Here is a 22,856-nt window from a genome sequence, read left to right as displayed (position 1 = left end):
AGTGAGATGATCTCAGAATGAAAATTTAGATAAAACTAGAACACCCATTTCTGTAGCCTTGCTCCTCAAGGTGAGACCGACCCCAGCCCCCCCACCCCACCCCCATGGGCCGCGACTCAGAGGCAGTGCTGGGGAGGACGCCGCCTGGACCCTGCTCCCTCCTGAGGGCATCTGACCTGAACCCTGGTTCTGAGGGGAGCAGGGGGGATTGACTTACTGTCCCCGGGGAGGTGACAGATGGTGGGAAGGGAGGCTTGGGAGGCCTGTGGGAGCAGCTGCAGGGCAGCCTGGTCAGATGGCTAATGTGGCAGGGCCCAGGCCCAGGGAGGGCTCCGTGGCTGTTGTCTGAGCTCATCTGGGGAGACACGTCTTGGCACCGTCGGCAGCCCTTTCTGTCTGACTGCGATCTGTAATTCCCGCCTGCTCCCCACGTGCCCACAGCCCTCCGGCCTACCAGACACATGCTAGGAAGGATTCTCTCATTGTGGGGAGGACAGGAGGCCAACAGGTCTGGGGCTGGTGTGGACCAGAGGCTGGGTGCCCCCCCCCCAGCAGTCCTCCCCTTCCCATCTGTCACAGCCCACCCCGGGCCCCGATGGCCCCTCTGAGATGTTCGGAGATGCTGCTGGGCCATGTGCTCTGCTCTGAATTTCTAAATGTGTTCTTTTAAAAAATGGCTGACATCATCGCTCACCCAGAATCCATGCCAGCATCGTGTCCCCCTCCCGGCTACAACCTCACTTCTAAACTCGAGGCCGGTGAGGTCCCATAGGTAGCCATCAGACAGGTGGCCCACGGCCGTGTGGGCGAGTATTAAATATACACACCGGATTCAAAAGATGTAGTCAAAGAAGAAAGGATGTAAACCAGCTCACTGCTTTTTTAGCTGGATTACCTATTAAAATGATACTATTTGGGATACATTGGGCTCTATAAAGTATAGTATTAAAATTTACTGTAGCTGTTTGGACCGACAAATGTGGCTGCTGGAACCGATACACCAGGCAGCAGATGTGGTCCAATTCTGTTTTTAAAGGACACCTGTGCCTTTTCCCCATCATCTTTGTAGCTGCTTCAAGTCTTGCTCGGACGAGGTAGGGTATGAAGGGAGGGAGGGAGAAATAAAGCTAGGAAGGGAGGAAGGAAAAGAGGGAGGCAGGGAGGAAAGGTCTTGTCCTCCAGGGGGGCCCGGGGTAAAGAACAGGAAGCGGGGTCTGATCCCAGCCCTGCTGTTTGGCTAAGCCCCCTTGGACAAGTCACTCACTTCTCGGGGCTCTGATTTCCCCATCAGTGACACAGAGGTACTATTTCCCTGAAGGAGTGTTCCGAGGTTTAGAAGTATCTGAGAAGCTTCTAGCACAGTGGCCGGCAGGCACCCCTCGCTCCAGGACTCGTAGGATTTTCACAGCTGCGGCACCGGAGCCGGTTCACGGTGGGCACTCACGACTTTTCACCCAGGAATGTAGGGGGGTTGGAGGTGTGGCTGGGGAGCTGCTCGCCCACCCAGTACAATCCGTTTTGGAGTGTCTCTATCGCTCGCTCACCCAGCGCACCGAACGGAACCGCTGCGGGGAGTCACCTTCTCTTCCCCCCTCGCTCTCCCTGCCAGGTTGCAGCCTCTTCACCTGTACTCGGTGTGCTTGTTGGTTGGATTGTTCTCCCTTGTTCCCTGGGGACCTGTCTGGGACGTGCCCAAGTTCCACCTGGATAACTGCCGGCAAGCATGGTGGACGAATGCGCTGTTGCTTAATAATTTCCTGTCGGTCCGGAATGCGGTGAGTCCCGCGTCTCGGGCCAGCAGCGGGCAGGTGGCAGGAGCCAACGCCGGGCCTCCCTTCGCGCAGCTTGGTGACTTTCCCAGGGCCAGCCCGAGTCTGATGCCCTTTCTTCTGGCATATTCGCTGGAGTAACAGCAAAGCCATAGTAAGGTGGGCTGTGGGTGGGCAGACTAACCCCTAGGGATGGGCGAGCGTTCCCAAACCAGTCTGGGCAGGCAGTTGCGGTGAAAAGCAGAGGGAGGGAGCAGGGTAGTGGGCACTGAGGGGCCAGCCATCTAGGTGCGTGTCCCGGATGCAGCCGGCCTTGTCGGCCAGATCTGACTACGCCACATCAGTACGTATTGGTGGTGGCTTCCCCAGAGCCCTCATATCCTCATCATGATGCTGGAGGAAACGAAAGTGAAATCGCCGTAATTAGATCATGTCACTGATGTGTGCATAGGCCTGGAAAGCAAGGCTGAAAAGAGAATCGCTCAAGCGTGGCTAATGACTGCACAGAACGACTTACCGACTAGATGGCCGCCTTCCATCGGCCGGCGCCCGGAGGCTCCGACAGGGCGCGCGTCACCGCCTAACTGCCTTCAGATGGGCCTGTGTCTGTGACAGGGCCGTGGAGGCCAGGCTGGGCTCTTTGCCCAGATGCAGACTGGCTTGGGCCCTCTGTGGGCACTGGGGGCAAGGACACGAACGAGCCAGCCGCCTCTTTGAGGCAAAGCCCACTGTAGGTCCTTGAAAGCAGAAGTGTCAGGCTGTCAAGCCTGGAGTCCCCACAAATTTCCCCATCACGGGAACTTCTTTCTGATGGGGACGAGGAAAGCTGTCACTTCCCCTGGATAAGTCTGGTCTCCCTTGGACTGGGGGGGATTGGAGGGAACAGGGAACCTGTATCTCTGAAGCCCTGGAGAGAATTGCCCCCAGGAATTTCCTCACACTGAAGAAGAAATACAGGTAACGGCCTCATTTCACACAAACGCGGACAGCCTGTGCAAGGAGGTGGCTTTGGCCAGATGATAGCCTGTCAGTCATGCGTGGGAACTCTGGGGTTTCCCACAAAAAGCTTGTCTGGAGCCAGGCCTCCTTCCTAAAGGAACACACTCCTTGCCGGAGGTGGGGAGGGCCGGCAAGGCAGGGAGGAGAGCACAACAGGGACCCTTCCAACTCTGACGGCACCAAAGCCACGGTTGTTCCTTCCATTCGTGTCATGGGATGGAATGGAGCTCCCACAAGGCTTCTGGGAGCTTAGCTATCACTGCTCTTTTCAACAAGCAAGAACACTTGTCTGCGTTTCCATTTTGTAAGCTGACAATAGGAATCCCCACCACCCAGGCTTGTAACTGGGTTAAATGAGAGGGGGTTACCTGAAATACCTCTAACTCAGACTTCCTTTCCCTTCCCGTGGAAATCCACCGCCCTCCCTCCCCCCGCCCCCCACCCCAGCTGCCCAGTGAATTCTTCCTCCAGCTCCAGGAAGGCGAGACAATGTGGGGTGCCCCGTGAGCAAGGGAAAGGGGTCACCTCTGCTCCTTTTGTTTCAGTGTAATGGCTGGACGTGGTACCTCGCCAACGACTTTCAGTTCCATCTCACCACACCGGCGATCGTCCTCGTCCACAGAAAGTGAGTTTCCCTGGGACAGATGTGTCTCCCCGGGACAGGGGGTCTCCCCAAGACAGGTGTGTCTCCCTGTGGGGCATCTCCCATGGAACTCTCAACGAGTACCACAGTTCTGGGCAGAGTAGTTTTACAATTTAGGAACCGCACTTTTCAGAACAGTCTGGACACCGAACCCTCCTCTGTTTACCTTGCGCTGTGTCCTCCTCCGATTTTTGTCCTACACGAATCCCTCTGGGTTTTTGCAGAGTTGTAATCCGTGTGTATTAATATCTAGTCTCAGCTTTCCCACTTAACGGTCTTTGCAAACATGTCCACATAGCGACATGCTCTGCGTACTTGTCAGTTTCCGGAGTTATGTACCATTTTTGCGGTTGGCCATTAGCTTAGTTCCAGCTTTTCATGACTTCAGGTGACACCTCGGTGACTGTCTTTGAACACACTACGTTTCCCTCGTCTTCATTTCCTTGGGGTCCTATTTCCAAGTGGAGTTACTAGGTCAAGGGGTGGGAACAATTTCGTGGTGCTTGTTACATACTGTGTGATTGTTCTCCAGAAAGAGTGAGGTAATTCACAGTGCCCCCAGCGATGCATCAGTGTACCTGTTCCCCACATCGGATATTTTTTACCTTAATTTTTGTTAGTTCCAGAAAAGCTGAAGACCTCAATAATTCACAAGAAGACTTATAGCTTGTGGATTATCCATGCCATATTTTAAAAAATAATTTTTAAAGGATTTTATTTATTTTTTTGAGAGACAGCAAGAGAGCACAAGCAGGGGGAGCCGCAGAGGGAGAGGGAGAAGCAGGTGTTCCACTGAGTGGGGAGCCTGATGTGGGGCTCGATCCCAGGACTCAGGGATCATGACCTGAGCCAAAGGCAGATGCTTAACCAACTGAGCCACCCAGGGGCCCCTCCATGCCATATTTTAAAAGATATTTCTTTTTTTGTTAAAACACATGTTCAATTTAAGAAACCCTGCAAGGTAATAGGATGAAGAGAGGGGAAAACCATCACCCTCGACCCATCCCTCACTCAAGGAGAAGTGAATTCCCTATTAATATCTTCGTGTTTATTTTTCTGATCTTTCTTCTGCATCGCTTTTTATACATGAAAAGATTCCTTATCTACACGTTAGTATCTTTCTTTTAATAGTTTTATGACATAAGCAATTTCCCATAGAATTTTACTTCTAAGTAAACATAATTTTAATGTGTGCATAACATTCCATTCCATGAATGAACTCTAGTTTACTTATAACTTCCCCTATTGTTAAATGCTTGGATTATTTCTGATTTTATGCTTTTGTAGGTAACAGTCTGATAAATATTTTCATGGTCACCATTTGTCTCCAACTCCGATATTTCTTTAGAATGCATATCTTTAAGGGAAATCACTAGGTCAAAGAGCATGAATGTCTTCTAGGCTCTCGAAGCATAATGACAAATTGCTTTCCTTAAAGATCTATCAATATTCAGTCCTCTGGCCATCTAATTACACTGTTGCCAATATGGAACGTTAATGATAATACAGAACAAAGTACAAACCTTGTTATTTTGATATGTAAGAAAACATTCATTTTTCACATCTAACTTGCAAGTCTTCAATTACTACGGTACAGCTGAGTTCCAAATGTGTGTTGACCAGCTCTATGTCACAGTTACCTGTTAATGCTCTTTGCGGACAGACCTTTAAATTCCAGGCTGACCCAGAATATTGCCCATTCCAGCCACATGAGAACATTCAAGTATCCTGGGCAAGGGAAATGCATCCTAATATTTTTTTTTAAGATTTATTTATTTATTTGAGAGAGTGAGAGAGCATTTAGTTTAATCTAAGAATTAGGCAACTAAAAAAAAAAGGAAAATCTGCTTTTCCACATATCTTAAGCACACACCGCTTTCTAACTTTAAATGTAAAGAGGCGTTTGGATAGTTTGTTTGTTTTACTAATCATTAAAAAAAATGTTCCATGGATTCCACTAAGCACAAAGGCAGTTTGCTGGGATAGTGAGTTTGAGTCAGAAGACATGGGTTCCAATCCTGACTGGGAAGTCAATAGCTAGGGGGTCCAGGGTAGCTTGCGAGACTCCCATCTTCAACTTCCGTCTCTGTAAAAGGAGATGGTAGTGCTTCCCGTCAGGGCTGGAGGACAAAGCGAGGTCATACACATGGGAGCCAGTCCAGCGCCTGCCTGTCAGTCATGTGTGACCACATGTCACTCGGCTACCTGTTACTTGAGATGCTTTGTCATCGCCATTGTCCCCAGCTGCTGTCCCTAAGCAGGGGCGGCCCCTTGCCCCTCTCAGTGTCACAGGGACTCAGGGGAGGGTGTCTGGATAAGCCACTGCTAGCGCCCTGCTCTGCTCCTCTGCTAAACCCATGCAGGGATGGCCATCTCCCTATTCTCTGCACCATCCCTATTCCACAGAGGGTCCCCTTCTCTGGGCAATCAATCGCCTTCCTTGCTTCTTCTGTAAACACCCTTTCCAGAAGGTATTGGTGTGGAGCAGATGTTAATGGAGGCTTCCCAAACTGAAGGGTCCACATTCCCCTTGCTCAACCTCACCCCTTCCCACAGGCTTCCTGCTTCACCCCTTCTTAGTTCTACTCCCCCGAGGTGAGTGAAGGGTTGTGGAGACGTGAGAAAATGCCCGATGCTGGGGGATGTCTGTCTCTGTATGATTGCTGTGGGGAGAGCGGGGAGGTCCAAGTTCTCCTCCACCCAGTCTGCTGAAACAAAAGCATCTGAATCGAACGGCTTATTTTCTCAGAGTGGGGGTTGAGGGGTGGGGAGTGCCATTTTTGATAGCCTAACGGAACTGATAAAAGCATATGAAATCGAAACCAAATCTGGTAATAAGATGGAAATGAGATCTAATAATCACTTGGCTATTTATTTTGGAAATGGAGATTTAAAAAAATAGCTCTGAACATCCTCTGGTAGAAAGATCTGCCACTCGATGCCTGCTTATGTGATGCTCACATCTCCCCGGAGGCAATCACTGAGAGTGATGGAAATTAGGAATTCGTGTGACCCCCTACCTTCACCCTGCCATGGATCAGGCAAGGAAGGTGGAGAGGAGGTGAAGGGGGGTTTGGGACGCTGACCAAGCTCCCTGTCCCCCCAAGCCCCTTAGAAAGGGTGGGCGGATTCCCGGAGGACTCCTGGGTCACTCATCTCTCCTGCTGCCAGGGGAGGGGCTCCCTGAGCAGGAGCTGAGAGTTGCTCAGGCCCACAGGGCCCCCCTGAGGTGGACTCTCGCTCCTACAAGGCGGTCAAACCGTGAGAGCTCCCGCAGGGTCGGGGGAGCAGCTGGGCCCAGCAGAGCCGGGTTGACCTGTTCTCTGGCGCGGTCACAGCCCTGGCTCTGTGCTGGACTATGGCTGCTCGAAGGGCACTGGAGACCTTGGCCAGTGCTTGCAGGAACAGGTGGGTCTGGTGTGAGGCCCCAGCAGGCCCGGCAGCCCTGGCAGTGGAGAAAGGGCAAGCCTCTCCCGGCTTCCTCGGAGGTGACATTTGCAGCAAGATGTACTGATTGCTGGTCCAGTTATGTCGTGAAAAAAGAGCAAGAGAAATCCTGTAGGGAATCCTGGCCGGGTTGCTGAGGGCTGACAGGCTTGCAAGGAAGACGGGGGTCTTTTCAGAGAGGGAGACCCTCTGCTATTCCTTCCTCCTCTTGGGCTATGGCCCCTGAGTGGATCTTTTTGAGGGACCATCCCTCTTGAGAGAATGGGGATGGCAGTCTGTGACTTTCTCAATCCCATTGTCCCAGGAATAGTCCCCTCCAAAAGCCAGAAAATATAACTGCTAACCTGAGTTGGCAGAGGGAAGGCTTTGGCACTGGGCCGTTTGGGCTGTGGTCAAAGGCCCTGATCAGCGGCTCAGGGGCTCAGGAGGACAAGGGACAAGCAGGAGGTAAGGTGGGCCGTGTGGCACTATCTCCCTGTCTCTTTTGGTCCCTATGCGTAGTCGCTTGCTCTGGGCGCCGTGACAAAGTACCATACAACAGAAATCTATTTCCTCGTGGTTCTGGAGATTAGAAGCCTAAGATCAAGGTGTCAGCAGGGTTGGTTTCTTCTGAGGCCTCTCCCCCTGTCTCCCCATGGTCTTCCCTCTGTGGTTGTCCGAGTCCTAATCTGCTCCTCTCAGATTGGATGAGGGCCCATCCCGATGACCTCATTTCATTGTAACGACCTCTTTAAAGACCCTGTCTCCAAACAGAGTCACATTCTGAGTTGCTGGAAGTTGGAATTGGGGCGGGGGGGACCCACTCCAGCCCATGAGAGTCTATGTTAGGAGGCATTACTAGTTTTATTATAGTGGTGGTTAGCCAGGGGCGACTTGTCGGACTCCTGAGGGGAGATGCCACAGATGGGCTCAAGTCCTCCAGGGAGTTCAACAAATATTTACTTGGGTGGATGTGGGTTTTTATTGGATGTCCTGACTGAATGGCTTACCACCCACCTAAGACCATGAATTCTTAGTACCTCCCAACTACAGACCTACTGGGGACCTACTTGAGTGTCCTCGTGACTTAGGAGCCCTGGCCCCAGAGTCAGCATCTTTCCTAGAGGTTGTCATGGAAGGCAGCTTTCAGTCCCTCAGCTAAAAACCAGCCAAGCTTGTGGCCACGCAACTACATTTAGCTTCTACGTGGTGGGAGGTATAAAAGTTAAGGCTTTTTTCTTTAGAGAACACACTCATATAGAATGCCAGTCATTCAAGGAGGGCAGAATTAGATAGTCTGGCAAAAGGCACAGTAAATAGATGGCATTGTTGTCATAACTTCCCAGCCTACGCTCACAGCAGACATTACTAATCAATCACAGCACCACTGAGCTACACGCCTCCATTCCAAGCATTAACACTAAAGTAGAATTGGCACTCTGGACGAAAATCACTTGCTCCCTGCATCACTAGTCGTATATCCCTTTCTCAAGAAGAACCACAGCAACTCTGAGCAGTGGAATGGGCTTGTCAGGAGCATCATCCAGGCAGGGTTGTGCCTGGACAGTCCTGCACCTGTGTTTGACATTTCTTTTGTACCACTGCAGATCGTCTTGGTCCCAGCCCTCATGACTCTGAGTAGGTGCAACCAGACTTTGCCTTGCTCTGAGCCTGTGTCCCTAAATCTCAGTTCCTGTCCCAGAACCTCCTATATCCTGCAGCTGGGATTCCTTCAGGACTCCTCTTGGCCTTAAACATGTGTAGTCCCAAAGTGTGGCGGCATTGGCTTTTGTGGGGCCTCCCTTGACCCATGGGGGATAGAAGACACTAGAAAAGGCTTCTTTCTTTCATCTCCCGAGACAGTTTTCAGGAGCATTTCATAAGGCTCCCTAGAACATTTTGGAAGAATGGAGCATTAGCCACCTTGATAACATGTCCCTAGTATTAGGTTTCCCTGCTTCCTGTTCCACACCCCATCCCTCATTCCTAACCCCGTGTCAACTACCAGCACCCAGATATTTGTTTCAGATTGCATCTGGGTGGGAGAAGAATCCTGGCTCCCTTATGCTATTCCCTTCCCTGCGTCCCCCTGTGCCTGACAGTCATTTCTCCCCTAAATCAACCACCATGTATGTCCTCGTGGCTGGCAAGGGACATTCCCAAGCATGGTCTCATTTTGCGCTGCATCATAAATTTCAGGGTGAAGATGAGGAAATTCAAGTTCAAGGTCCTGCCAAGGGTCGCACAGCCAGTAAACGGTCAAGTTTAAAGGCTAACCCAGTTCTCTAACTGCAGCCCACTCTGCCACAGCTGCCCCCACATCAGCCTCCCTCAAAGGCCGCCCTAGCAGGAAGTGCCTCTGATTGCCAAACTTTCAAATCTTTCGCGGCCACAAATGTTGCGATGAGGGAAACTGAAGAGTGCTTCTGTCAATGTCCTCTCTTTGCAGAAGTAAACATGTCCTTGTCCTCCTCGGAGCCGTGCTGTTCTTGGCATCTTTCACTGCCACGGCGCTGCTCACACTGGCTTATACCCTTCCGGTCGCAGCTCCATCAGAAGCAAGGTAACCCGCAGTTCCCAGCCTGCCACTCTCCCTTGCCTGCCCTCCGGATGGCCAGGACCTCCCAGGGAGGGCTGCTCCATGAGTCCCAGGCTGTTTGTGCTGTGTGCACTGGCTTGTGGAAAAACTGGGTGGGAAATGTTCAGCCTGGATGGGAAAGTTGATTACGTTTTTGTTTCCAAACTTCCGAACCTTTCAACTTGCACTGTGGTGGGGTGGAGGGGAATCTTCTCTGAAAGTATGGGGAACTCACTGCTGCCCGTTGAAATGCTTCTCGGAGGAGAGGAGCGCCCCCACGTGGTCGCATTGGGTTTCTCCTTCAGTAGAGAACTTGCGCTTGGAAGCTCTTAATAATTGGCTGGAGAGACTCAAGTTTAAGGAAGTTGGAGTCATCCCTTGAAAGTCACACCGCTAGTAAGTGACATAGGTGTGAGTGGAACCTAGGATCTTACCCACTATGCTATTTTGCCTCCCCAGTGAGGTATATCGAACGATTCTTCCTTATAACCACCCTGTGTATCATATGGGGAAAAGTGGTCCGATTTTCTGCTAATCTCTTCTCAATGCAGCAGGCAGAGTGAGATCCTGTCAGTCACCTGCTTGGATTTGTCCAATGGCTTCCCAGTGCTGCCACAATAAAATCCCTGTCTGACCTCCTCTATCAGTCCCCTATGTGCTGACTCTGGACTGGCCACACTGGCCTTCTTACCGCCCCACACCCAGCGTGCTCCCTCCTCAGGCCTTTGCACTTGCTGTTCCCTTACACTAGAATGCTTTTCCTTTAGAAGCCAGATCTTGGCAGGGCTTTCCTACAGGTGTCAGTGCAAACATCATTTCTCAGAGGAACCTTCGCTGACCTCCTGATGTAGAATAGCCCTGAGCCATGTCTGGCTCACCGTGCTCACTGTGTATTTGCGAGGGGAATGAATGCATGACTGCATGACTGCATGAATGAAGACACCCCAGGTTTTTTGACCCGAGGAGCACCATGCCCTTCCTGTCATGTCATCGTCTTCTGTGGACACTGCCGGGTGACTGAGGAAGAGGCTCATTCCCATCTAGCCCAGGGGTTCTCGATTCTGGAAGCACATGAGACGCACCTGGGAGCTTTTAAATCCACCGATGCTTCTAGCAAGCACCATCTCAGACCTCTGAATCACAGTCTCCAGGGATGTGGCCCAAGCAACCGAATTCTGTAATAGCTTCCATGAAGAAGTTCACTCCTGAGAACTGGAATTTTATTTTATTTTATTTTTTAAAATATTTTTTTATTATATTATGTTAGTCACCATACAGTACATCCCTGGTTTCTGAGGTAAAGTTCAATGATTCATTAGTTGCGTATAACACCCAGTGCACCATGCAATACGTGCCCTCCTTACTACCCATCACCAGCCTATCCCATTCCCCCACCCCCCTCCCCTCTGAAGCCCTCAGTTTGTTTCTCAGAGTCCATAGTCTCTCATGTTTCATTCCCCCCTCTGATTACCCCCCCTTTCTTTATCCCTTTCTTCTCCTACTGATCTTCCTAGTTCTTATGTTCCATAGATGAGAGAAATCATATGATAGTTGTCTTTCTCTGCTTGACTTATTTCACTTAGCATTATCTCCTCCAGTGCCGTCCATGTTGCAGCAAATGTTGAGAAATCGTTCTTTCTGATGGCTGAGTAATATTCCATTGTATATATGGACCACAGCTTCTTAATCCAGTCATCTGTTGAAGGGCATCTCGGCTCCTTCCACGATTTAGCTATTGTGGACATTGCTGCTATGAACATTGGGGTGCATATGGCCCTTCTCTTCACTATGTCTGTATCTTTGGGGTAAATACCCAGTTGAGAACTGGAATTTTAGAGCTGTCCTGATGTACCAGCTACCAGAAACAACTACTTAAAAGGAACGCAGTCGTCATATTTCCTCGGGATCTAGGGTGGAGGGGCCCAAGGGAATTTGGAATTTTAGCAAGGCAGCTGTGGTCTAAGGCGGGCTCATGAGGTTACTGTTTGTGGATCATTACTGAGGACATGAACAAATGTACCCCACATTTTCCTTTGGATTTGCTGATTGCACCAATGGACATCTGAGGGATTCCCTTTTTCAGGTCCAGATCAAACAGACCCTTTTGCCTTCTGTTCTTGTGTTTTTCAGTGAACACGCGACTGTGTTGTATTTCTTGGAGTACTACACTAAGCCCTACTGCAGATACGGGCCATTCCTCGTGGGCCTCTTTCTGAGCATTTTTATGCACCAAAACCACCAGGCAAACATTCTTAAAACCAAGGTAAGCTTGCCCCACACCTCACGGTAAAGGCTGGGTCTGCTTGGGACTGGAGTGGCCCATTTGGCCAGGCTCGTCGAAAGCCATGGGCAGGAATCAGACTGCTCAGTGCTTTATTGGGCCGTGGTGTGTCAGCAATGTTTCTTGGTGCTAGAGAGGAAGAGAGACCTTATCTTCTTGCCAGAGGCTAATTCTCTGCTTCCCTCACTGAGCGCCTTTAAGAAAGCTCCAGGACTGGAACCCAGTGGTGTTCCAACCCATTGGAGCCTTGGTACAGACCCAGAGAACTCACTGATATGGGAAAAACACACCCAGAGAGTTTGCACTGGCAAGGCCCTCTTCTGGAAGGCCATAGTTACTTTCTAACAGCACAAGCTCCTTGGTTTCTATAGACAGGATTCTTGGTCAGATTCAATGGCTCCATTTGGGCCTGAAGACACAAGGTGTCTAAGGGGAAAGAAGCTGTCACTTTGTCCTCCAGGTAAAATTGCTTCCCTGGCCCCTTTGTGGGTAGTCGTTCTGGTTCGCCATCCAACCTCATTATTCAAGCCAGAAGCCTGGGTTCATCTTTGACATGTCCTCCTCATTGACCCTCCTCCCAGGCAATCCTCCACCAAGCCCCCCTGTTATTTCCTCTGCTGTCCTCTCAGCCTGTCCAACTAACCTCACTGAAGCTCTTCTCATCTCTTGCCTGGACTTCTTGTCTTGTCCATCGCAAATCCACCCTTTGGGCAATCTATTTAAAACACTACCCTGGTGTTGCCCTTGAATGTGCAAAACCTCTTCATATGGCTTTCATTGAGCCCCTAGAGCTTGAGCGTAGACCGAGTCTTACCTCTGAATCCCCAGCGTCTGGTTCTGAAATCACTGAAGGCACTTAATAAACAAATGAATGAAGGATAATTTGCATTTCAATGGATGAAGTGCCAATAATTCCTTCGCACTATTAGGGTACAGCGATAGCCCCAAATCTCCTCCGCTAAGCCCTACCTTTGCTTGCCTAGGTCTTGAGGGTACCTCACCTAGATGCTCCGGAGAAGAGGTCTTTGTCCTTGGAAAATCTTGTGTTGCTTACGGCAGCAACAGGAGACAGGGCTTCATTAGACAGAATGGATGTATAAGGGCTACGTGACTTTTCCTGTGGGTTGGAGTTTCCCCTGAAAATGCACAAGTCAGTTGTAGATTACAACAGAGTGCCACCAAAGAGGTGTTTCAGTGTCAACCAGGTTCCAGGTACCCAGGGAGCAGAGGGGCTCTTTGCGACAGAGCATTTGCAAACACTCCAGGGGTTGAGTCAGGACCGGGGAGTAGGGAGCAGAATACAGGTCAAGCTGTGCTGGAGAAACAAAATAGAAGGGATGGGTAGACGAAACTCAAACCTCTAGAAGCCAGAAAATATGAACACAGAGGTCAAGCTGGAGGCAGCTGGGGCCGATGCCCTATGCTAGGAATGAGTTGAGGCAGGGTGCATTATCAGTGAAAGAGTGAAGGGGATCCTAGCCTAAAAGAAGGGGCTTGTGGAGACCCCCCCCCCCCCAGGAAATGGTTTTCTTCCAATGTAGCCAGAACCTAGCGCAGGAATCTGAAGCCAAAGAGGGGAGAGCTTCTCTTTAGAGACTAGACGGTGGACTGATAAGATGCTAGCTTGGTTCAGTGGAGGGGTCATCACAGCAACTTGGGAACTGGAACAGAGAAGCAAGAGAGAGATTCTTGGAAGACAGGTGTGAGTCTAAAAAGGTCAAGTAAGGTGACATAAGATCTAAGACCTTGAACTGAGCCCGGTAATAGAATTTAACCCATGGGGCTCTTCTCTGAGCTGGAAAGTTCTCCATTCTCCCACTCCTGCTGCCATTTTATGACCCCGATGACTAGGGTGCAGCCCAGGTACAGACCGCGTGACGGAAGCACTGTTGGTGGGCACAGAACCAATCCAGGAGCCTTCTTAGGTTAAGGAACAGAATGGGAGGTCAGGAGTGGGTTAGAATATTATCTTTTCTTTTTTCCCTTCTAACTTTCATTTAATAATTATTTGAGATTCATGGCAAGTTGCAAAAATAGTATAGAAGGTCTTGTGTGCCCTTGACCCAGGTTCTTTCACTGGTAACAGGTTACAGAAGTATGGTAACTTATCACAACGAAGAAATTGACATTGACGCAACCCACAGGCCTTAGATCCGCCAGTTTTATGTGCACTCACTTGTGTGTGTATATAGTTTTGTGCAACTTTAGCACACAGAGTTGTGTAACCACTACCACAAGCAAGGTACACAACTCTGCTGTCACCACAACGATCGCCCCTGTGCTAACTCTTCGTGGTCACGCCCCCCACTCTCCCCTACCCCACCCCAACCCTGACCCCTCATCACCACTAGTCTGAACCTTCTATTTTAGTCGAAGCTGGGCACTGATTGAGGTTTACAAATAGATACGTAAAGTGACACTAATAAGAGAAAAAACTGAATTAGTGTAGAAAGAGGTAAATACGCAACGTCCAAATTGGCTTGACCACGCCTCCCCTTTCCCCGTAGGCTCAATTGGCTTGACCACGCCTCTCCTTTCCCTGTAGGCTCAATTGGCTTGACCACGCCTCTTCTTTCCCCGTAGGCTCAGGCTCTGCTGGGGTGGATTTGCTCGCTGTCCACCCTGTTTATAGTGGTCGCTCTGGCGTATGTGCTCGATGACGCCTCTGCCACCTCTTCCCCTGCCGCTGCTCTGTACCAGGCCCTCCACCGGACCCTGTGGGCGGCCGCCGTGGGCTGGGTCATGCTGGCGTGTCAGGAAGGCTATGGAGGTATGGTGTGGCGTGGGCTGCTGCTTGCGGGTTCACGCCGTGTCCCTTTAAAGGCGACAAATGCAAAAACAACGTACACGGAAGGGCTTTTTTATTCGCTGGAGTGGTTGGTGAAAGACTGCTACTGACTCAAAAACATCCATTGGTTTATATCCTGGGGGAGAACTGCCCGCATATTCTGTTTTGGATTTTTACCCTGGTTTATGTACAAATGCAGGTTCTGAAAGAAAAATCTGCAGCTTTTCCAATGAATCTAGTTTGGAAGCTGCAGGAGAAAGATAGGGTCACACAGTGAGGACAAAGTACCAGTGCCGGAGACGAAAGTTCTGGTCACGCTCACCCTGGACCTCAGTTTCCTTACCTGAGGGTATAGACTGAGTAGTTCCCAAGATCCCCTCAGCCCTCTGATAAGCAGGGAAATTGTCTCAACTGAGCCCGGCTTTCAATGTGTGGAAAAGTCAATCAGAAAGGGCTTAAATGGAAAGAAAGGGATTCTTCTCCAGATTAGAAATGTCTATTCAAGTCACCTGACATTTTCCCCCTGTCTTTTCTACTTGGCATGAGGTAAGAACTGGGTACTTGAGGTGTCAGAAAATGACAGGAGAGGGGCGCCTGGGTGGCACAGCAGTTAAGCGTCTGCCTTCGGCTCAGGGCATGATCATTATGGGATCGAGCCCCACATCAGGCTCCTCTGCTGGGAGCCTGCTTCTTCCTCTCCCACTCCCCCTGCTTGTGTTCCCTCTCTCGCTGGCTGTCTCTATCTCTGTCGAATAAATAAATAAAATCTTTAAAAAAAAAAAAAAAAGAAAAGAAAATGACAGGAGAACGCCTGGCAAGAATCATCCAGAAAAAGTTCTGGCCCCACACTGCCCAGAAGCCCTAAAGCGATGAATGTGAGCCAGGTGGAGCCATGACCCCTTTCCACCCTAGAGAAATAATCAGGATGCGTTTCCACTTGGGCCTGTGAACCCAACCCAGTTAGCCTCAGCAGAAGTGTTTGGAAATCATGGTTTAAGGAGAAAAATGATAAAATGATCCCAACATCTCCCGCTAATTGAGCACAGGCTTATGCTGGGCCCCATGGAGAACTTCACCCATACGATCCCGGGTGACCCTGGCCATACCCCTATGGATAGAACCATCAGGAGCTGTTTCTCTTGAGAAAGATGGTGCCTGGAGATGAAGTAACTCGTGAAGGTCAAGCTCAGTAGAGGCTGAGCTAGGAAGTGAACCCAGACCAAGTGCAGGCCAATGCTCAAAGCCCATGACCTTCATTTCTCTGCAACAGTACCCCTCCCAGATGTTTGATTGGTAAAGCCGTTTTTGACTTTGGTGAGTATATAATGATGAGGGATTTGTCCTTTAATATTTTAACTGTAAAAGCTTTTCCTTATATGGAGAAATGACATTAACGAAGTGGGTTGCATTCTCTCTGACTGATGTATTTGCATTTCTGGGCAGCTGTTTGAATCACATGACCACACCCTAACGCTGCTCCCACCCAGTGACAGTGACCCTAAGTTGTCCCCAGAGCCTCAGAACATAGGCAACTACTCCCCCTGGCCCATGGTATGTGGCAAACATCACAGTATTCCTGTCTAATGTGAAAAGTCGAGCTCAATGAAGAATTAACCTGCTAGAGGGAGTGACTTAGGTCAAGTTAGAAGATTAATCGAATTTGCAGCAATATCATTACAGTGGATTAGTAAGTGCTATCGACCATTAGGCTGAGTATGGACAATATCTCCATCAATCCAGGTGACAGACTAGCTCTTTGGTTGTTCTGGAGCAATGTGTCTTTTCGAAGTCTGTTGTCGTTAGCCGATCACAGTTATCTAGGTGTGACTGACGTTCTAGGTTTGCGTCTCCAACGCTATTTTGAGATCTCAAGATTGGTTAGTAGGTGAATGTAGGAGGTGATAGGCAAGATACAGTTCTAGAAAATATGTATCCACCTGGTGACCTTTAGACAAGTATATCTATAAAGGGAAATCTGAAGAAGAAGTGTTCGCTGAGACTCTCAGGGTGTGAAGGGATCCTGACGGCTCAAATCATGTGTCCGCCAGCTCAGTCAGGGCCAGCGTAGACCATGGGGGTGTGGTTCCATGCAAAGTCGTGTTCTGTTGAGTCGCCAGAGTCATCTTCTGATACGTTACTCCTCCAGTCAAAACTTTCAGGGCTGCTTTCTGTCCTACAGCAATGGTCCTCAACCTTGAATAATATATGGACCCATTCTGAAGGAATAAGAAGTCTTTTGGATCCCTTGTATTGGCTTAAATTTTAATTCTAATTTTACCTAAACATGAGCAAACATAAACCTAGACACAAACTTTTATGTTTATAGCACACACATTTACAAAGCCAAAACAAATTTATAAATTAACCATAGAAATGGGGCACCAGGCTGGCTCAGTTGGTGGAGTGTGTGGCTCTTGAGCTTGGGGTTGTGAGTTCGAGCCCCAGGTTGGGTGTGGAGATTACTTAAAAATAAAATCTTAAAAAAAATAATAGAGTAACCGTCAAACTATAAAGCCAATAAAATCTGAATCAACACCATTAATTTAATGTGATTAGTGGTTGGCTGGAACCAATTGTAGCGGTGATATGAACAAGATACTGTTTGCCTCAGGAATGTTCTCTTGTGTTTGGTTTACCTGTGCTCTTTGCTGACTTAATTCTTCTACAACTGTATGACCCCAGTAGTATCTTGGTTGATCTTCTCCTTGGGCACTCACTTTGGGGCAAATGCATCTTTTGTCTGTGAATCCACCTCTATTTATTCACTCAATCTCATAAAATACTTATCAAATGCTTGTTTTATGCCAAGCACTGAGATGCAGGGGCTAGAAGCAATAACAAGAAAACAATCTCTCTCTTGTAGGAGATCACAGAGGGCTAGGGGAAGTAGAGAGACCAGGAGACTCTAGTAAGCTGAATAATGGCCCCCACGATATCAGGTCTTATTGGGACCTTGCAGATATGATGGTGGCCAACATGAGATGGGGAGATGTGGAGATTATGCTGGGTTATCCCGGTGGGCCCTAAGTGCAGTCACGTGTATCCTTAAAAGAGGAGAGCAGAGGGAGCTTTGACAGACACACCGAGGAGATGGGGATATGAAGGTGGAGCAGAGCGTTGAAAATGCTGATGTTAGTGGGAGTGGCCATAAGCCAAGGAATGCCAGAAGCCCTGAGAAGCTGGAGGAGACAAGGAATGGATTCTTCCCTAGAGCTTACAGAGGGAATGTGACCCTGTCAATACCATGATTTCAGCCAGTGATAGGGGTTTTGGACTTCTAGTCTCCAGAATGGCGCGAGAATACATTTTGGTTGTTTCAAGCCACCATGTTTGTGCAACTTGTTAGAGCAGTCATAGGAAACAAATCCAGAGCCACAGTAAGTAAATACATTTATAATATAATTCCAGGGCAGATATATATAGTGAATAAAAGTAAAGCAGGGACCGGAGGGTAACTGGAGTAGGGGTGCATTTGCAAATACGTGGTACAAAAGCATTGCAGGCAGAAGGAATGGTGAAGCAGAGATCTCAAGACTGGAATGAGTTCAATGGGTGGGAGAAACAGCAAGAAAACCAGCGAGTTGGGAATTAGGATCAAGGTGGGAGAGCGATGGGAATGAGGACACAGAGGAAGGTGGCCGCCAGGTCATGCAGGGTCTTCATGGCCGCAGGAAAAAATCTGGATTTTATTTTAAATGTCATGTAACGTCATCTGACCTGTGATTTAACAGATTACTCTAGATGTTGCCTGGGGACTGTAGGGCGGCAAGAACAAGAGCAGAGAGACCATCAGATCCGGCAGGAAGCTACTGTAGGGGTCCGTGGAGGAGGAATCCCTGGTGGATTCGATGAGGGGGTACTCAAGGAGAGGGGGAGAAAGGGTCTGATTGGAGAGAGATAGTTTTAATGATAGACTGGCGGCGCTCTGTGGGATACGGGAGAAAGAACAGAATCTGGGATGGCAGCAAAGACTTTGTCCTGGGCAACTGAAACCTCATGATGCATTACTGAGCACTCGAGATGGGGCTTGTGGACAAGAAAGACAAGCTTTTTATTTTCTTTTCTCTCTCCCTTTCTTTCCCTCTCTCCCTCCCTCCCTCTCTCTCTCTCTTTCTCTTTCTTTCTTTCTTTCTTTCTTTCTTTCTTTCTTTCTTGCCTTAAAACGACAGAAAGTGACTCTCTCATAGTGTTGGAGACTAAAAACCCAAAATCAAGGTGTTGGCAAGGTCCTTCCAGAAGCCCTGTGGGGATCTGTTCCGTGCTCTCTCCTGCCCCCACCCCCGTGGCTGCTGGCAAGCCCCAAGTTCCCTGGCCTGTGGGTGCGTGCGTGCCTCACTCCAGTCTCTGCCTCTGTCTTCACATGGCTTTGCCCTGCACCTCTCCTCTGTGTGTCCATGTCTCCTTTCTGTCTCTTATAAGGACACTCGTGTGGATTTGAGGCCCACTCTAATCCAGGATAATCTCATCTCGAGTACCTTACCTTCAGTCCATCTGCAAAGACCCTCATGGCAAATAGACAAGGATCTAGGTGGACATAGCTTGTGGGAGACCCCTCTTCCAGCCACCAGAGAGAGCAGGAAGTCCCATGCAGAAAGGAATGTCTCATTGCACTTCATTTTAATTACTTGAAATTAAATAGCCCCAAATGGGTAGTGGCTATCATGTGAGACAGCGCAGTTCTAGAAGTTATACCAAGTTACAGAATATTTGTCCTGAAAGGGACTAGCAGCTGACCAAATGCAAGCCCGTCCATAACCAATGACAAGGCCGAGGTCTGGCGATGCCACCGCCTCGTCCCAAGGCCCAGCGGCTCCTGGGCTGCTCTGGAGCCAGATCCGAAGCTGGTGGAAGGACTTGGCCCCTCGTCTTGCATGTGCCATGTTTTGTGCTCCGGCCCTGAGAGCGTACGAAGGGAGTAGACGGACGGTAAACTGTACGTTAGTGTCTCTTATTTGTTTCATATTCCTGCAAAGGGAAGTGTTTTTTGTCTTTTGTTTCTTGTGGGGTTTTTTTTTTGTTTGGTTGTTTTGGCACAGTCTCTTAAAAATGAGAATAAAGACCCTCTTCGACGAGGTTCACACACTCAGGAGCAGGGATGACCCCGCGGAGCCGGAGAGGCGCTCGCGGCTCCGTGAACCGTGCTGTCGGTTCCCCGCAGGCCTGGTGACCCGGCTGCTTTCTTGCCGGCTCTGGACGCTCCCCGCCAGCATCAGTTACGCTTGCTACCTGGCCCACCCGATTCTCATCGTGCTCTACAACGGGCTCCAAGAAACGCTCATTCACTACACCGACACCAACATGGTAAGTGAGTCCCTGCTCCTGGCTCCGGCCTGACTCCACTGTCCCTTCGCTGCTGGACCAACAAAGCCACCCGCTGGCTTGGGGAGAAGCTTGTTCCGTTGTTGCGAAGAGCCTGTCGTCCTTTGTTTTATTTGAGGGTGGGCTTCAGGATAATACCTTTCGTTGATGGTATTTATTCTAGTTTTAGTGTTCAGGGCTGTCTGCCTTACAGATGCATTTCATACAGCCAGGAATCTGGTAGCAAGATTGCGTCCGACTCTGCCCCTTTTTCTCTCCAGTTCTATCTCTTCTCTGGACACTGTTTGCTGACCTTCATCATGGGGCTGGCCCTGACGCTGTGCATTGAGAAACCATGTCAGGACCTGAAGCGGTGCTTGCTGGGACCAATGCCTGCAGGGCCGTGAACGTTCTGGTAAAACCTGAAAGAATGAAGGGGTTCGTTCTGCTGGTGATGAGCAAAAGCAGGCGTGGCCTCATTTAGGTTACGAATGCTTGTCCCCCTGGCAAGGGCTGTGAATCTGATTTTGTGAATGTTTAAGATACACGACTTCTCTGTGCTTAATGCAGAAAAGAGTTCTGAGAGTTTACTGTATAAACGCGTTCTGATAACCTATATAGTAGCATAATAATCACCCTCTGATGTACATTTTCAGAAAGAAAAAAAAAAAGAACCTGGATTTTTGGGGACTCGTCCTCCATGTATTTTCTATAGCAAAGATCACAGGAAAACAGCAAACCTTGTGAATTTAATGCAATTTGGGTTATGTTCGCTTTTCTTGGTAAAATCACAGTATGTAGTTTTTCACGTTTTTGTGTTATCATGATACCCTTGTAGACTTGTAACTTTGTCCTGGAGCCTCAGGATTGGGTGACCCACTGGCATGCACTATTCATGGGTACATTGCAAAGGCCTTCCAAACATTATCGCTTTTACAGTAGTGGTCCCTGTTAGGGGTTGAATGTGTCCACTGAAAAAGATACAAAGTCCGAATCCTCAAGTACCCTAGAACGTGACCTATTTGGGGGTAAGGGTTTTACAGAGGTAATCAAGTTCAAACGAGTTCATGGGGGGAGGTGGCCCTAATCCAATATGACTGGTGTCCTTATAAAAAAGGGGAAGTCTGGCCATAGAGACAGATCTGCACAGATGGAGGAAGGTGTGAAAACGTACAGGAATAAGGCAGCCACCTACCTACAAGCCAAGGAGCCCCAAGGATTCCAGCAGACACGGAAGCTAGCCGGGGCAAGGAAGGACTCTCCCCGGGAGCCCTCCGAGAGAGCGCAGCCCTGCCGACACCTTGAGTTAGGACTTCCGCCTTCCAGAACAGTGAGATGATACATACCCGTGTGGTAAATCAGCCAATGTGTGGTGTTCTGTTACTGCGGCTTTAACGAAGGAATACCGTCCCTCAACTAAACTCCCAGTGGAGAAGGACGAGACCCTAGGGAATGGCTTCCATCCCAACCCCTCGGTTTCCGGCAGTGAGGCCTAGAAACAGAGATTTCTAAGGCCAGGGTGTCCAGGGTGTCAGGCTTGGTTCCTCCCTGGGTGTGTGATTTCCCGTTAACCATCCCTCCTCGCATGTGCTTAATATCACTTACAGCAACACTTGTTGTGTACTTAAGAATCGAAGGATTTATCAACGATCATGGGGGTTACGAGGAGCTAATTAGCGCAGAATGCTCCCCATCTCTGTATGCGCTACGTCTCTCCAGCTGGATCTACTAGGAGGACCACTGGTGGATGGGGAGGGCTGCTAAGCTCAAATCCTTCGAAAGGGCAGTTGACGGCTAACCTTGTCCTTTTCCAGCTCGTCCTGGGGAGCCACATCTCCCGGGGGCCTGGTCTATTCTGTTGGCAGAATCTGATGTGAGCGAGGAGACAAGTCCCCGCCTGGCATGTTCCGTATCTGTATTAGAACGCACCAAGTTGGCTCTTTGAGCAACCCCAAAGTTCGCGGAGTTCCTTGGGAGCCCCCTAGTGGCTGATTTGGCACCTGACCCCTGGACTTAGGCCTCAGAGATCTTGAGGGTGGGTGGTGGCATTTACAGAAGGAGGAACATTACAATCCCAACGGACCCCAGTGGGAAATGCCTCGCCTTCCAACATTGCTGGACAGCCAAATTGCCAAGTGCTTCTAGTTATGAGGCTAGAAACTTGGGGCCCACGGAAATAGCTTTTATAACTACTAGCGCCATTGCCTCTCAAAGTTTTTTTTTTAATAAGGAAAAAAAAATACCCTCTCTACTATTGCAATTTCATAAAATATAAAGTAGGGATAGAAAAATCCAATTTTGTTCTGGCTTTTTGTTTCAATCTGGAATTCCCTAGGAGTTTAAGATTTATAGAATATGGGGACCTTCCTTCGATTCTGAAACAAACTGTAAAAAAGCATATGACATTTATGAGACAGTTGGAAATTTGAACACCTCCTGGATATTTGAAGATATGAAGGATTTATTAATTTTTTAATGTGATAGTGGTATTGTGGTCATGTTTTTTTTTTACAGCTCTTATGTTTTAGATGCATACTGAAATATTTATGGACGAAATGATAAAATTTGGTATTTGCCTCAAAATGGTATCAGGAGGAAGTGGGATAGATGAAACAAGATTGGGCATGTAGTGATAATTTTTGAAGCTGGGTGATGGGTATGTGGGACCTTATTATACTGGGTTTTTTTTTCCCCTATTTTTCTATATAATAAACTCAAGCAAATAATAGTAATAAACTCACTCACATTTGTAGAGGCAGTGACAGCAGCATAGAGAAAGCATCAATTGATGGGAGGCTCCTCTAATTCTTGTTAAATTCTGAAATCCATGTTTCATCCCCACATACCAACCCACAGATAAAAATAGGTCCTATTGACAGTATAGTCACCCCCAGCAGATCTAAAGGAACTCCAGCTCTCCTTAAGTTCCTCCTGACTGGTCTTGGGAGAGTGCAGGAATATCTCGCTTGTCTTGTGAACCCCTGGACCCTCCTAGCTCCCTTTCTAATGGTGCTGGCTCTCCTGAGAGCTGTGCCCTCCCACCACCCTGCTCTCAGAATGCTGAGAGCTGCCGG

The 22,856-nt window shown here is 49.0% G+C and overlaps 1 protein-coding gene across 1 annotated transcript in view; it reads left to right on the top strand.

Moving 5' to 3' along the window:
• LOC123787560 (O-acyltransferase like protein-like) overlaps positions 1 to 22,292 on the top strand; it is a gene marked incomplete at its 5' end in the record, with an annotated part of 47,311 nt that extends 25,019 nt beyond the window's left edge. Inside the window, 7 exons of the mRNA XM_045790383.2 lie at positions 1,610 to 1,775; positions 3,314 to 3,393; positions 9,287 to 9,400; positions 11,546 to 11,678; positions 14,280 to 14,466; positions 19,643 to 19,785; positions 20,064 to 22,292. Coding sequence (XP_045646339.2) covers positions 1,610 to 1,775; positions 3,314 to 3,393; positions 9,287 to 9,400; positions 11,546 to 11,678; positions 14,280 to 14,466; positions 19,643 to 19,785; positions 20,064 to 20,189 — 949 coding nt within the window. The remainder of the gene's footprint in view (positions 1 to 1,609; positions 1,776 to 3,313; positions 3,394 to 9,286; positions 9,401 to 11,545; positions 11,679 to 14,279; positions 14,467 to 19,642; positions 19,786 to 20,063) is intronic.
• Positions 22,293 to 22,856: the final 564 nt, after the last annotated feature.

Source organism: Ursus americanus, chromosome 19 (assembly GCF_024610735.1).
Source record: "Ursus americanus isolate L20-20 chromosome 19, mUrsAme1.1.p, whole genome shotgun sequence".
Taxonomy (NCBI): Eukaryota; Metazoa; Chordata; class Mammalia; order Carnivora; family Ursidae; genus Ursus; species Ursus americanus.
This window is presented reverse-complemented; position numbering and strand designations above follow the sequence as displayed.